The sequence below is a fragment of the Homalodisca vitripennis genome, chromosome 4 (genome assembly GCF_021130785.1).
Source record: "Homalodisca vitripennis isolate AUS2020 chromosome 4, UT_GWSS_2.1, whole genome shotgun sequence".
NCBI lineage: Eukaryota > Metazoa > Arthropoda > Insecta > Hemiptera > Cicadellidae > Homalodisca > Homalodisca vitripennis.
In genome coordinates, this window is record NC_060210.1 from 165,314,344 (window position 1) to 165,331,071 (window position 16,728).

General features: G+C 34.3%; 1 protein-coding gene across 1 annotated transcript in view; it reads right to left on the bottom strand.

Moving 5' to 3' along the window:
- Positions 1-10,388: 10,388 nt before the first annotated feature.
- Positions 10,389-16,728, bottom strand: part of LOC124361276 (xanthine dehydrogenase-like) — a 64,158-nt gene continuing 57,818 nt past the window's right edge. Inside the window, exons 23-25 of the mRNA XM_046815325.1 lie at positions 15,538-15,634; positions 15,107-15,217; positions 10,389-12,492 (exon numbers count right to left, since the gene is read on the bottom strand). Of these exons, the coding sequence (XP_046671281.1) occupies positions 12,422-12,492; positions 15,107-15,217; positions 15,538-15,634 (279 nt within the window). The 3' untranslated portion in view covers positions 10,389-12,421. The remainder of the gene's footprint in view (positions 12,493-15,106; positions 15,218-15,537; positions 15,635-16,728) is intronic.

The window sequence follows — 16,728 nt, forward strand, 5'->3', positions numbered from 1 at the left end:
TGATGATTGTACTGTCTTCGCTTCACATTAGAAAATATGTTAGTGATTGATTAGTAGAATGTGTTGATAAATACAAATTTTAACTATAAAAAATTTCCAATGGTGGTACCTTGGCATCAACGGTACTAATTGTATCTGTTAATGCTGATAAAAATACAAAAGCCAGAAATATATTATATTATTAACAAAATAGTAATAAACATTCTTAAATACATTTGTTTAATTAATCACTAACTTTATTGACATTGACATTTGTCAATCTATACCATTATAGTAACACAATTAGCTATTCTAAATTGGTATTACATCAGCAATGCTGAATACTGTTGCAGTTGTACTGAAAAAACCATCAAAATCACACTTTTCATACAAAACTAACCACACACCATCCTTTCATGTGTTTGGTAAAATGATACTGAGAGAATGGTATTAACATAATTTAGAAAATGACAGTAAACATATTAACATTTGATGTGACTGTAGAGTAACTGATGTTATCACACTCACATGTGTCCCAGGGGCAACAGTTAACTACAGCAATTACTAAAATTGATTCCCGTTACATCAATAGTAAATGAATTGTGCATGAGTAAGCCAATGTTTGTTTACTAAGGTAATATTGACAGTCACTCATTTATTTGCAATGAAAATAAAGTTTCAACTGTTTTATTACACTGAAAAGTTAAAATACATTTTTACACTGGAGGGTGTAAACTTGTATTTATGTCATAGAAGGGATCAATATCCTTAATTGCTTTTTGACCATCTATTGGCAATGAGTAATAAATTGTAAAACTATATACAATTATTATTCTTATCCATTTCACTGCAGTCCACTTTTCTGCACTTTGGCAATCATGAGTAACTGGGCAGCAGTGAAAAAACTCTTAAAAAAATGTCCTTCAATAAAATAAATGACTGGAAATGCAACAAATGTAATACAGACTCTTCAAACCTACTTTCTCAAGTGACAGCTGATTCAAATATAAGCTTCCCCTGTAACACAAACATGAACAATGGTTCTGATTCTCCAAACATTTCTATTAAAGAACTTGAACATAGCCTAATTGAGAACATCTTTTTTGAAAACACAGCCAGTGAAGAGGGAAAGCTTGAAATGGCTGCAAAAATAGGCTCTGTACTACTCAACGAGAATAATACCTTGAAAGAACAAAACATCAGACTCAAAGCTGAACTTGCTAGCTGTGAAGAAACAGATTGAAGAACTTAATAATGAAAAAGAAAGATACACAGAGAGACTAGAAGCACTACAACGCTGTCTAGACGATATGCAAGCTTCACTTCATAGAGAAACCCAACTGCGACGGAAAAAAACAAGATACCTTTGATGAGCATGAGTGTAAAATGGGGCAAATAATTGATGATTACATTTGTAAGATGAATGAGAAAGATAAAATAATAAAAACCCCTGCAAGTTAAATTTGAAAATTAAATCGACATCAATATGTCCAAATCAACCATCAGTATCGCTTCTCAGACCCAAGGCATCAAGAATGATCCCTCATCTGCAACAGCCTCTCCATATCTGCTGCTCCAAATCCTAAACATAAATAAAAAACAAGAAAATATGGAAAATATGATGATAGCATTGTCTTCACAGCTTCAACAGTTGTCTACTAATCAAACAAAACAGCTCAGCAATTTGGATCATTTACCTGTGGAGAGTAAACCTATCTGCACTCAAAATTTAAATTATAACCTGACTAACCCCAGGACAAATGAATCACTGACTTCGACCCCAGGAGCCAGACAAACCTGCAGACAAAAACTGAACGAAAGTACAATGACTAACGCCTATCCAACATCAACCCCAGGAGCCAGACAAACCTGCCGTCAAAAACTGAACAGAAGCACGATGACCAAAGACTACCCAACATCAACCCCAGGAGCCAGACAAACCTGCCGTCAAAAAACTGAGCGAGTTGAAAAAACCTTCTACTAACAATAAAAGAAACAATGTTTTCAGTGTTTCCTTACAGGTAGCAAGATTTACAGCTAATAAGGACAGGCAAGGGGTGTGAATCCAAAAATAAAAGTGCTGGCAAAGAAAACCGCCAATAACTGCAAAAGTCCGCAGTCACAATGAAGCTCTAGAAGAATTCTTCGTAAAGCACATAGAATTCTACAAAAAAATCAATGAGAGCTATAAAAGTAGTGCTATTGAATTAGAATTGCTGCCAGAGCACTCTGAACCTAACCCTTCAGATGAACCTTGCACACAGATGGCAACCTCCTCAACAGGTCCTTTTTTAGAGGATAGCCACCTGAAAAAGGCCAAAGAATAACAATTAACACTCAAAGGCCTGGTTTGGATGGAGAAAACATATTGTTGATTTTCCATCAAAATGTCGACCACATCAGTAACAAGGTGGAGAGATTAAACCATTTATTATCCTCTCTCAAGCCAGATTTGGTAGTTGTCACAGAACACGGACAACATGCAAATAACATCATAAATACGCAATTAAATGGTTATACTCTGGTCTCCGCATTTGGAAGAGTGCATAACATTAAAGGAGGGGTAGCAATTTACAAAAGTAACAAAATAGAGAATGAAACTACAAGTTTGGAAATGGAACATCTCAGTATACCCCTAGTCTGTGAAGTAACAGTTGCCTCTATCAAACTTTCTGGAAAAGAACAACTTTATATGATAGGTGTATATCGGCCTCCTAATAATCTGATTGACATCACAGTAGAAGCTATCGAGGTCCTTCATAAAGTTCTGGATAACATTCCGACTCACAGCAGAATTATTTTGATTGGGGATATAAATATTGACATTTTAAGACCTACTAGGGAAACTATTATGTTTGATGAATTTATTTTGTCCCATAACATGACACGACTCCAACTTTCGGCGACCAGAGTATTTCAAGGTCATCAGTCCCCCATAGATGCTATCTGCACAAATGCTGAAATTGATGAATCTCAAGTGAAAATTCTCCATACTGGTATAAGTGACCATTTCGGACAACTTTGTTATCTGCCTCTGTCTGTTGAATAAAAAAAAACTACTACCTCCTCTCATCGACATGTAAGTCCAGAGAACTTAACAAATCTCAAACGATATTTGGCTGAGGAATCTTGGACTAATGTACTTCAACAAGATAGTGTGGAAGAGGCCTACAGACAATATTTGAAGACAATAACATACTTTTTAGATCTCACTTGTCCAATCAAGAAATTCAGAGTTGTGGCAAAACCAAAAGCTCGACCATGCTATGACGAAGAAGCTCTCCGCTTAAAGAAAGATTTTCTTAAAGCAAATGAGAGATATTGTCTTTCCGGCAGCCAAGAGGATAAACAAACTTCTACGCAGCTAAAGAAGGCTTACGACTTAAAACTAAGGACCCTAAGACAAGAGGCTAGTGCTGCTCATATTGACAACACTGCTAACAAAAATAAGGCTGTTTGGGAGATCATAAACAGCGAGAGAAATCATCAGCACAAGGACACAATTTCTGGATTTGACTTCATAGTTAAAAACGGAGACAAAATTGACGACCCTATAGATATAGCCAACCATTTTAACAACTATTTCTCAACTATTGCTGATGAAACTCTCAAACAGAACCTGTACATCAACCCAACAATGCAATTTCTTCAGAACCCACCTGTTGGAATGCCACTGACCTCTATGGAACCCACATCAATTGAAGAAATAAGTAAAGTAATAGACTCACTAAAAACAAAATCCTCTTTTGGCTTAAATGAAATATTCTCAAAAATTCTAAAATTTTGTAAAAATGAAGTAGCGGTACTATTTTTTCATATCACAAACTGTCTCTTCTGCATGGTACTTTCCCCTCAAGTATGAAAATTTCCAAAGTTATCCCTCTTCACAAAAAATCCAGTAAACACCACATAGAAAATTTTAGGCCAATATCTTTAATTCCAACTGAATCCAAAATTATTGAGAAAATTGTACTCTCTAGACTTTTCAAGCATCTTCAACTGAACAACCTTTTGACAGAGGAACAGCATGGTTTTATTAAGGGACGATCCACCATGACTGCAATAGTAGGTCTGTTTGAGCACATTGTGGACAATATCGAGGCTGGAAATAATGTAGTGGGAGTGCAACTTGACTTGAGTAAGGCATTTGATTGTCTAAGCCGTGACTTGATTATAAGAAAACTTTTTCATCTAGGAATCCAAGGAACAGCACTTTCATGGTTCTCAGCATACCTCGAAGGAAGACGCCAGGTTGTAGAAGTGACTCAGACCATAAAAAGAATTACTACAATTTCTAGATCTGAGGTCCTGTCAATGGACCGTGGTGTACCGCAAGGATCTGTGTTGGGGCCTGTACTTTTTATATTATTTACTAATGATTTTCCTAGCGTTTTACATTCATATAGTAATTTAGTCATGTATGCTGACGATTCTATGCTATTAACTGCCAATAGCTCAGTGGAAAATCTAGAAATAAATTCGTACATTGCTGTTAACATTGCTATGGACTACTGTAGAAACAATGACCTGGTTTTCAATGAATCAAAGACGAAACAAATTTCATTTGGGAACAAGAAGGATGACATTTCAGATCTACCAAATCTTCAATCTGTCAGCTCAACTAATTATCTTGGAATCATTGTTGATGACAAACTCTCATGGCTAAATCATATTAATAACTTATGCCTTAACACGTTCAATGCGGTTGCGGTAGATCTACTGCACGACTGCCTCGCGCCAGGCGCCCATGACGTAGATCTACTGCACAGCGCCATTGTTTATAAACCCAGTCAGTGTGCTCTCAGCACTCGTCCTGTATGGTTGTCCGTTTTTGCCGCTCGTGGGGATATACTTTTCCCGCGTTTTTTGTGGTCGCCGTTCTCAGTTAGCGTTTTGTGGTTAGTTTTTAGACTACTTCAAATTTTACCGTTTTTTTGTTGTGTGTTTAGTGTTATTCTTATAATACAATAGACATGGATTTGCCTCCTGGAACTAGTGGAATCCAGAATAGACGTCAGTTTGTGGCTAATAGTGATTCTGATTATGAAGACGACCCTGGTTGTCCCCTGGTTATGCTCCGGACCTCGACGATGAACAATACGAGACTGATGAGTCAGAGGTCGAAGACCCAGACTATGACGTAAGACCACCACAATGGAGTCCTCAAACTATAGGTATGAAAGATGTACCGTTTACAAAAGAGGAAAAGTTTTTAGTCCCTTTGCCTAATGAGATTACCCCAATCAATTTTTTCTTGTTGCTGGTGGATGTGATTTTTTTGGAGGGCATTGTGGCTACTACGAATAGATACGCGTTGGAGTTTATTTCTGTGGACCTACTACAACCCCCAGGCTCACGAATCCATAAATGGAAAGACATTACCGTGGAGGATCTCAAATGTTTTATTGGCCTATTGCTGCACATGGGAATATTACAATTACCCCGAATACAAGACTATTGGAAAACTTGTAAGCTGTTTTCAACGTGCTTCCCCAAATTCATGGCCAGGGACAAATTCATGCTTATTTTGCGATGCATTAATTTTGAAAGGTACCCTAACCCAAACAACAGAGCTTCTAAAGTACAGTTTCTAATTGACTACTTCAACAATAAAATGGACTCAATTTATTATCCTCAAAAAAAAGTTGTGCATTGACGAGGGAATGGTTTTATGGAGGGGACGGTTGTACTTTAGGCAATATATAAAAGGGAAACGCCATAAGTACGGCATCAAACTGTACAGTTTGTGTGACCCCCATGGCCTAATACTTCGTTTTTTTTTATGTATTGCGGAGTTTTAGACGATTACGGTGGTAAGGGCATGCAGCCAATGTTGTATTGAAGCTGATGCAAGGGAAACTCAATTGTGGCCACAGTTTATTTATGGATAATTATTATAATAGTTTTACTCTTGTCTCAAGCCTGCTCCGTAGGAATACATATTGCACTGGAAACTCTTTCGGCTGGACAGAAAATACGTATCTCCTGAAGTCAAATCGGCAACCCTGAAAAAGGGTGAAACCATCGCCCGCTACGCCGAAAGTGTTGTTGTCGCCAAATGGAAAGACAAACGCGTTGTCTCTTACATATCCACTGAATTTGAAAATGACATGGTGAATTCAATTAATCGAGGTGGTTTGGAGAGACAAAAACCACTACCAATTGTTCAATACAACCATTTTATGAAAGGCGTGGACCGCAGTGACCAAATGATGTCATATTATCCTTGCGAAAGGAAAACACTGCGGTGGTATAAAAAGATTTTTGTCCACGTAATTCAGATGATGTTAGTGAATGCACACTATCTCTATAACGAAGTTCGCACATCAAGTGGAGAAAACAAAATGCCATTGTACGACTTCCGTCTGGAGGTATTGACAAGCTACTCCCGGACGTTCCCGAGCCTCCTCGACCTCTGAAGCGCCGCCCGCGTCCCCCATGTACCCTCACGGATTACAGAAAAAGTGGCTTGTGGAAAGAGAAGTAAACAAAAGAGGTGCAGAGTTTGCTATGCAAATGGCAGAAAGAAATACGTGATGTGGCAGTGTTTAGAATGTGATGGACAGCCTGGGTTGTGTGTCCCACATTGTTTTGACCAATTCCATGACTAATGAAGCGTACCTTGGGGAGGATGGTTGGGTTGTAAATAGTAGTTTTTTAGTGTTTTTTATCAATATATTTTTAGTTATACTAAGTGATTTGTTCCCAGTATTATTATAAACAATCGTTAGTGGTCTGTTTTTTCAAAAACAAATAAGGAAAACGGTGCGCGCTTCGAAGAGAGACTGGCCCCAGGAGCGTGTGCGGTAGATCTACTGCACGTTTTCAAAATGGCGAAATTCGGCTCTTTTGGTGTTTGATGACCTTTCTGTACCAACCCGTGTCACAACAACTAAATTGGTAAGTGAATACTAATAAAAAAAAATTAGCCTCTAGCAACATACATTACTTAATTTTTAGCAGCGAACGTGTTAAACTTAGCTCAGCAATCTATGCCATAAAAAGGACGAAAGCTATAAGCACGACAAAAGCCACAATAACAGCCTATCATGATTTTGAAAGCCATATGAGATATGGCTTAGCGGTTTGGGGTGGTTCAACTGAAAGAAATCTCCAACGAATACTCATTCTTCAAAAAAAGGCTCTAAGAATCATGGCCGGCTTGGGATGTAGAGAGAGCTGTAGAGGGGTATTCAAAGAGTGGAGGTTATCAACAGTAGTCAGCCTTTATATTGTAGAATGTATTGTAATAGCTACAACTCATAATGTCCAACAGCACCAAGACATTCACTCTTACAATACTGGGCATGCCAATAACTTCACTTTGCCAATCCACAAGTTAACTCTCTCTGAAACAAAACCAACCTATGCTGGAGCAAAATTCTTCAATAATCTCCCTGATGAGCTGAAGAAAATTGAAGGAAGGAAGTTGAAGAAAAGCCTGCACTCCTGGTTCCAAGAGAGACCCTTTTACTCTGTAAAAGAATTCTTGAATTGGAGAGCCGACTCGCAGAGAATGTGAAGACCTAGGCAGCTAATGACAACAAACCTGGGAAAAATTTTTAAGATAATATGTATTTGACGCCATTTCCTTCTTGATGAATGTGAAAATAAAGAATTGTCTTGTCTTGTCTTTTCCAGACATAACAAAAAATTTAACAATCACAGTAGAAGTGTTTAAAGTGAGCATCATGTTTAGAAGTAAACACTTTATACATACAGTGGAGTCCCGCTAATCCGAACACGTGCAATCCGAACGTTGGTTAATCCGAACAGGTCCAGGAGGAATTATTTATAACGATAATGAACAGTTATAGGAACTAATTACATAAAAAATGAAAATGGGTGTATCATTTCGTACATAAACAAAGAAAACTTTAATTAAGTAGGCATACAGTACAATATTTTATTAAGACAAATTGTGTACGGTACAGTACATAAATAATGAAGTTAAATACAGTACCAAATTGAAACTTATAGGTTAAGTATGAGTTAAATTACTGTATTAAGAAGTGAAATCAAACAAAAATTGGACGTACAGTACTGATATTATTATTGAGTACAATATTAATTGTTAAAAGACATAAATTCAGTTATTGTCTTCTGTCGCATTGAAGAGTCTATTGGATGACGCGTAGTTTCGTACAACTATTGAACGCGTGGACCCGTACAATATCCAGTACGCTCACATTGCTTAACAATAGAACTCTCACACTAAATACGGTAAATGTGCTTAGTATTCGCAAACACGTTTATTTGTCAAGAAATACAATGCAACAGTCAGAAAACATGTTTTAATAAACAATGTTGATAATTCTATAACAAAATAGACCCATCTCAAGTTTAAAACCGTATTTTTCTGTAATTCTGGCTAATCCGAACAATCACATAATCCGAATAGGGCTCGGTCCCAATTAGGTCGGATTAACGGGACTCTACTGTATATAATTATTTTATAGAAAGAAATCCAAATTTGTACGTACACACATATAGTGAATGAATGTTTGTTATTGTGAAAGTGCTTTCAAACAAACATTCATTTAGAGAATCTATGTCAGATCTAGTGTTAAAATACTCTCCTTTACACTTCATAAATTTGTCCAATAGGTGATTCCATTCTTCAAAATATGTTTTATATTTATTTTCAGTAATGGATGACAGCTCCTACCCTTTCTTGACATCAAAAATGTCAAATCTGAGTCCTTTCAGATATGTGGAGATAATCACATGAAACAAGTCAGGTGCATCAAGCAACTGTATCACTCCACTATTTTTCCAGACTTACCACTGGACATAAAATTTCTTTTGGTAAAATCTATTGTTATACCTCATTTTACTAATGCAACTCTGATCAATGGCATGATGGTGGCATGATACTTAGTGAAAAGCTCAAAAAGTCTCAGAATTACTGTTTACATTATGCTTACAACTTTAGATTTTAACTTTGAATATAGTACTACTTGAAATATCATGTCGTACTACAGAGCAGCCACAATTTTAAACTTAAAAAATATCAATAAAAAAATCATCGATCAATTAAAAGTTTGATATTATTAGTTTTCTATGCTTAACTGCTGCGATTTCCAAAAGATTTTGTAAATAATTGTAAATTCATCTATCATAAAAATTCAAGAACTTGCTCTGCCTCATATAGTTTGTGAATGCCTAACTGCACAGAACTGCAGTTTTTGTCCAATGTTTTATAGTTGCTGTATGTTGCTTATTGAATTCCCTTCTTATGTACATCATATTCAATGAAAATCCCTGGTTTATGGCTGGACTAAAGAAGTTATACATACTAGAACAAATAGGCAGGATCAGTTTATATTAAGATACTCTGGTCTATACCATTGGCAGATATTTGCAAGTGGAAGTGATTTTATATGGTATTTTCTTTTTCCATGCATTAGTTTTTTTTTCTTGTGTTGAGTCATGCAAGATATTTTAGTTCAATTTATGATATATTTAGTTATGTGGACATGTGACCTTTACTTCATCTGGTAAAATAAAAAAACTTTTCACTCAATTTCATTTCATTTCACATTTTTTCAAAACCTGCTCTCCTGTTTGCTCCAAATCTTCAGTTATGTCATTGAACTTAGCTACAAATATTCTACTCGGACAGTTGTTAGTTATCCCGATTTATGTTTGTCTGTATGGGAAAATTACGTACTATGCAAGCCTCGTACCGATTTCTTTTGGGTAATGCATTATGGTACCTTCTAATATCTTTAAGTCAAAGCTTATTGAAAAGATGTAAATATTCTATTCAACAATGAGGAGAATGGAATATCTTAAGCTTATCTTAGAATATCTTCGAATTGTTCTTTTGATTTGTGAACTCAGTGCACTACCATTACAATGGAGAATGAGTCGAAATACAAGCCTTAATTGAGTTAGTTACCTAAAATACGTATATGTCAACACTAAAGCATTTCTGGAAAGTCAATTTTGATTATTAAGAGAATAAAAGTAAAAATATATCTAGTGATCAAACACCTATCTTGAAGGATAACATATAATCTTGCAACCACAAATCACATTGATCAATAATTTCATTACGAAACTATTCTGATTAGAGCAGCGAGAGTTATAAATTAGTCAGCATAGTTTCAGAGGTATTTTTGCAACATTGTGACAAATCGCTGATGTATTCATCCCTTTTATTTCTCAAGAATAAATATTTTAATAAGAACAATTATATGCTAAGGAATGAACTAAGCAGAGAATTTATGTCTCCTCATAAAACATATTATTTATTGGAAATAATAACTTAAAATTTCCACTGTATTTAAAAATGTTTATGGACATGGGATACTGAAACTTTAACAAAAAAAAAAGCTTTTTCTTAAAAAAAAAAAAAAAAAAAAAAAAAAATTGATATATGCATGAAATTAGACACTAAACAGTTTATCTTTGTAGTACTTTATTAATGAACCAAAATACATAGCACCAGAATGTTTCATAATACTTTTGGTATAATTATGGATATAATTCCTATTAGCATAGCTAATTTAAACATGGTTTCTTGAAATAATCTACTTATATGTTACAAAAATGTACGAAATATATGACACTGAAAACAATGTAATACTAAGGTAATATCAGATAAATAATATTTAAGTTTAATTAAGGCACATTTAAATGCAGTATGCAATAAATTGTTCCATAACACTCCAACTATAAATAACTTCTATAAACTAAATAGTCTCCTATTATATCATTGGAATCTATCCTGTTCATCAGAACCTTGAGACTTAAGGTTAAACAAAACTAAAACCTAATAAACTGTTGACGTGAGATGTCTATTGTGTCAGGAATAAAAATTCATTTGAAAACTATTATGGTATTTTACGCAAAACACAGATGTTTTCTTTCTTTACTATACAATATTGAGACAAAATACTATCAAAGATACAAAACATTGTTATATGGTAATAACATTCAAATAACTTTCAGAAAACATAAGTTTTGTTTCTTATATTTGAGAAAATTGGAACTATAATATGAAATAATTCCCAAACTACAATTTTGTCCTTTACAGAAACATATATTAAAATTTACAGAACTGTTTTCATGATATCAGGGAGCCAACCAAAACATATGAACCCTTTGAGTGCCAAGTATTTATTGAGTGGGTGTATTGAAAAGTGCCAGGTATATTTCTAGTGGGTGCACGTAAAAGTGCCAGCCCTTTTGAAGGTATTTTGCAAGGTTTCAGTAAAAAATGCACAGTTTAATTATTTCATAAACTATCAACATACTTGAAAAGAACAATTCTTCACAAACAATTTAATATAATATTAGTTTAAAAATATAAAGTTTTCGATTTTTAGTGATTTTCTTCTGAAACGGCCGGTAAAATCGGACATTGGCACTTTTCGGCCAACTTTTGACGTTCAGTAAAATCAGACGATGCCACTTTTCAGTCAATTTTTGACATCCGGTAAAATCGGATGTTGGCATTCACAGGCTTAATCGATAATCATAAATAAAAATGAATTGCTAAATGTGTGTTTTTATTTAAGGTAGAGTCTAGGACCATGAAGCACTTAGTCCAAATAGGACCTTATTTGCACCCCCTTAAGCAGCTTTATCCCTTTCAAATCTGAGGCTTCTGCATAAACTGAGTAGATTTGTGGGCTCATGTTTTATAATATCCTTTGACTTCTGGAAATAAACCTATGTGAATATTGTCCTAGTTTTGTAAACAACAGAAAAAAAAACTTAGCAATACTTGCTCCGCTGATTCTTCTGCTTCTCCACAGAGTCTGCATTCATCAGTTGTATTGCTAAGTGCTAAACTCAAGAACGGCCGGACAGATTTGGCTTATGATCTTCTCCAAATATTTGTTGAAGTCCAATGAAAGTAGTGAAGATAGGAAGTAGTTTACAAAGACCAGAAGTAGATGGTTTTCGACAAAAGTAAATTTTCAAGACTTAACTAGCTTTAAAAATTAAACCTGACTTCATTCATATGCATAATAAAATTATTTTCATGAATAAAGATTTATTCAATTCTCTATGTATATATTTTCTTGATCAGGACAATAAGATAAACTCAACTGGGGTGTTGGAAATATAATTCATTTGAACAAAAGTGCTCCTAGACATGCAAAACCTAAAATAAGAGACAGTCACAATTTTGCTTATTCTCTGATCCTCTTAAGTATGAAAAATGAAAAAATATGTATCTGATATATGCTTACTATGTTTGAAATATTCTGAAAAGTTACGTTTTATATTAGCTGAAGTTTAATTGGTATACAATATTGTTACAAAACGTTCACAAATGGCTAAAATCACATGCCATCTAAAAAAAATACTCCCAGTTCAGAGAGCAGATGTAAAGAACACATAGATTGGTAATATGTTGGGTTGTCGGGTAACCTAATACAAGGACAGTAGAGGTATTAAATACTAATATCTAATGGTAAACATTCTATGAATATTTATAAAAGCTGATGTCATTCTTGCAAGCTAAAAATGTCTTCTCTGGTGATAAAGGAGTACCTGAAATCAGACAGACAGTATATTAATCAACAACAACAAAACTTTAGGAACCTAGTTTTTTCTAGTCCAATTTACAGTCTACAAATTAGCAGTTCTGAAAATAATACTTACTCTTCAGTGCATACGTACAAACAGTATACAACAGTATTACAATATTATCCCACCACTAGCAGAATTTGGTTGTGTGAGCAATGCAGAGACAGGTCCTATTTGTCTATAGCTTTTGATTGGGACTTCTATTGTCTTATCACAAAGAACAGCTTTCATTGAGTCATTATGAACTAAGTGTACTTTCTAACTCTCAAATAAGAATTTTCTTAAGTAAAGTCCAGCATGCTAACAATTGATGCAAACAAATTTAGTATGTAAATATTTTAAACTCCAATTACATTTTTATGATACAACTAATTTTAGCTCGCTGAGGGCATCAAACCCAGACTTCTACTAGGATGTTAAACTAAATTAAGATGTTATCCAAATTTGAGGGTTAACGACTTTGGGCGTTAGGTTAACCAGGGAGCAAGTTATCTAGAGAGTGAAGCTGACCTGAACTGAGGGGTGTTAATCAGAGTAAAACTTAGTAAAGTTAGAAATATCTAATGCAGTGTATCCTACCTGTACTTGATTTGAAAAAGAATTTTTATTTTATACCTGGTGAAGAAATCCTTATATCCTATATTCCTAACAACAGTGTCTTAAAGATTTATTTAGCACTTCTTAGAATGGGAAGGTAGTATGTATTAACATACTATAACGTGAGCTTCAAAGCATTAAAGACTGTCCTATGTACTAAAATAATCAAAAGATAAAATATATGTGATCCAACCTACCAAATTAGTAATAGAAAAATATCTTTTTAATCTATTAAGACTCGAATTCAGAACCTCCATTACAGTGGTTTATAAAACCAGACAAATGTAATCGAATGGTAAATAACAAATACAAATGGATTAATCTAATAAATAAAAATGAACCGCTAAATGTGTTGCTAAGCACTAATTTTGAGAATTGCTAAACCATTATTAGGCTAATTCTATTTGTAAAATATTCCTTGGAATCCAAGGAGGGTTAATATGAAAAGAAAGGTTTCAGCTGAAGTTCGTAAAAGAATCTGAAATATTTGTTCACAATTAAATTTTAAAACAGTGCTCAATAAATAGTGTAATGAAGGCAGCAAATAAAGATATAATGTCTAACCTTTCTTCCAGATGACCCTAGTAATGAATGTGAATCAACTAATGCATTAGAAATACCATTTAAACACTGTCATAAAACCCACCTTCATGAACAAAGCTGTGAATGTTTTCACACAAGGTACTTGAAACTGGTTGGCTTATTTGACGTTTTGATATGGCATGTTAATACTGGCTTAAGGAAAAACAGAGGAATGGACACTAAGATGCCTCAAAGGGTCATTATTTCCCAGACTACACTCCAAAAAACAAGACATGTATAACGTAATACCTTACAAATGATTATTTTGAAATTTTGCTTGAATATGAACTTAGTAATGACTTCTCTCTTATAATGAAAGTATATGTTTTTTCACAGTAATGGACTTCTCAGCTCTACATATACAATGTTTATTTTCTTCATGGGGACAAGACAAGCTCAAATATGGCTCTGAAAATATCTTAAGACTAAAGTTAGATTACAAGAGCCAGAAATAGATACTTGTTGACCGAAGTAGGTTTCAAGACCTACATGTGTGTATTTTTTAATCGGGACAAGCTATACTCAACTGTGGAACTGTAAGTGAATTTAAATGGCCAGAATAAAACACCTTTTGAAATAGGTTTCTCAGTCCTACACATATTTTCTTAATCCAGAGTTTATGGCACTTGAAATATCTTAGACCAAAAGTATATGATAAGGGGAGGAATTTAAAGCTTTTGGTAAAGGAGGTTCCAAGACCTTTGAATTTGTATTTTCTTGATTGGGTCAACAAAGCAAACTCACTGTGGTGTCAGAAATATAATTAATTCTAACGAAATGCTCATACATGTGCAAAACCTGATATAAGAGTCAGTCGCTTAAACTCTGATCCTCCATAACCATAAATACTGAAATAATATGTACCTAATGTTGCCTAATTGGATTAGAAATATTCATAGCGTTTTGCTTTTATTAAGTAGGCTAAAGACCAATTTTTAAATTTGTTTACGAAGCTTAAGGTAACATATAAAAACATGTTTTAACATTTCTGACTCATTGGATTATTTCAAAACAAAAAATTACCCTTCATAAGCACTGCTTTTGCCTAATTTTATGTACTTACATTTTACATTTTTCACTATACTTTATAGAGGTGCTATCACTAAAAGTGAATCTGTATGTTAAACTGATTTGGTTAGTACATTATTTATTCTCTAACCAGAATTAATGAAATGCACAGTTCAAGCATTGCTTCTGTATTGGGAACACTGGATATGTATTTTAGTACAAATATTTTAAAAACAGAATTTACAATTTTAATTCACTATTACCTTTATAAAGTAACATCTATTTTTATTAAATTTTAATTTTGAGAAAAATTTTAAAACAGCTTACTCCAGTAGGAAGTGACACAAAATGAAACCTTGAGAGCACAGATGAAGTGTGAATGAATACTTACTGAAAGCCTGTAGGAAGGAGCCAGGGCCAGATCTAGAGGCAGGCAGTCTCAGGGCCTGACATACTGCCAAGGGTACAGCCACTGACATACACAGGGGGGGTTCTCCTGTCGCTGTAATTAATGTAACAAATTTTAGAAACACGTTCTTTAAATTAGTAAACAAGCCTAATATACTCATGCATTTACTGAAATTAAGTAAAACCTATTAAAATCAATCTGAACAATAATTTTATTATTATCATAAGTCTAACATATTTATCATTTTACTAAAATTAAATTAAACTTTGCAAAAATGTTGTTTGATCATTTATGAATAAACAAGTACTGAATTTGACAATCTTGGAAATCAACAATTTTTTACTGTTTTTGAATGGACTATGGATTAATCAACTTGAAATGAGTTTTCTTGCCTTAGTCAAACAAGTACTTACCTTTGGAACGCAAAACTCCTAATGGATTGGGAGCGTTTTTTCTCAGTTGAATGCGGAAATCAATTGGGATATCTAATGGTCCCGGTGGATAGTAGTTCTGAAAAAAGGCAGTTTTATTTTAAGTTTTAGGCTGAATAGTTGTTTAATTATGAGTTAGTACTCATAACTCTGGTCAGCTACAGTCTAGGGTGTCAATAGAAAAGGACACAGAGCATATATATGTAAATTTGTATTAATCCAATCAAGCAAATAAAAAAAAGAGCTCTCGGCAATTGGAAAGGAAAAAAGTGGTACTAAATTAGAACGGGTTATTCCCTGATTTAAGAGTAGAAAATACAGCTATAACTTCACTTAAGACTTTTAGAACACAGTATTTACTGTTTGGGTAAATAGATGGAGCGTGGCAATAGTTGTAGATTATTACTGAGAACTAGTATTTTTGCTAATGTACAAGGGAGGGGGTATTTTTGCTAATATAAACTGCAATGATTTTTTAAACTCAGAACTATTTTTTATCAAACTTAGGAATGTATATTTGTACACAATTACATATTCTTCCACCATTGAAATACATTTTTCCCAGAGGATTGGAAGCTCTTTTATTCCATCATCATAAAAAGCTGGCCATTTGCTGCTTCCTTTTCTTTTGAAATGATTATTTTTTTGCATCCAGTACTTCACAATAATATTGTGTATCATGATTTCAAAAACAGTTATACACCGATTTTCCTCCATGAGATTTTTGACTGCATCAATGTTGACCTTGGTTATACGCATCCCTGCGCAACGATCATGGTTCTCGTTCTCAACCTTTTCACATTCTTTAGAAAATTATTTGTGCCAAGCAAACACATAGGTTCTTGACAAGGTACTTTACCCAAACTGTGCACATAATTGTCACAAAATTTTGGTGTGGCTCACCTCTTCCTTGGCCAATAAATTGATTACAATCTGCTACTGCTACTCTACAGAGACATGTACTTCCTGTTTACTCATGTGTCTTGATAGTTAAGTTGTCTTAAGGATTGCGGTTGGTTCCCCTCTCTCTCTTTAACAGTACAGGCTACATGTGCATCTGCCAATTTTACGTAAATGACTCCTTTAGGATTTTTTAGATAAACAGTTCAATTTATATCTGACAGACCCTTGTATTTTGAATAGCTATGTCATATGCCAATCTTTTTATGGGAA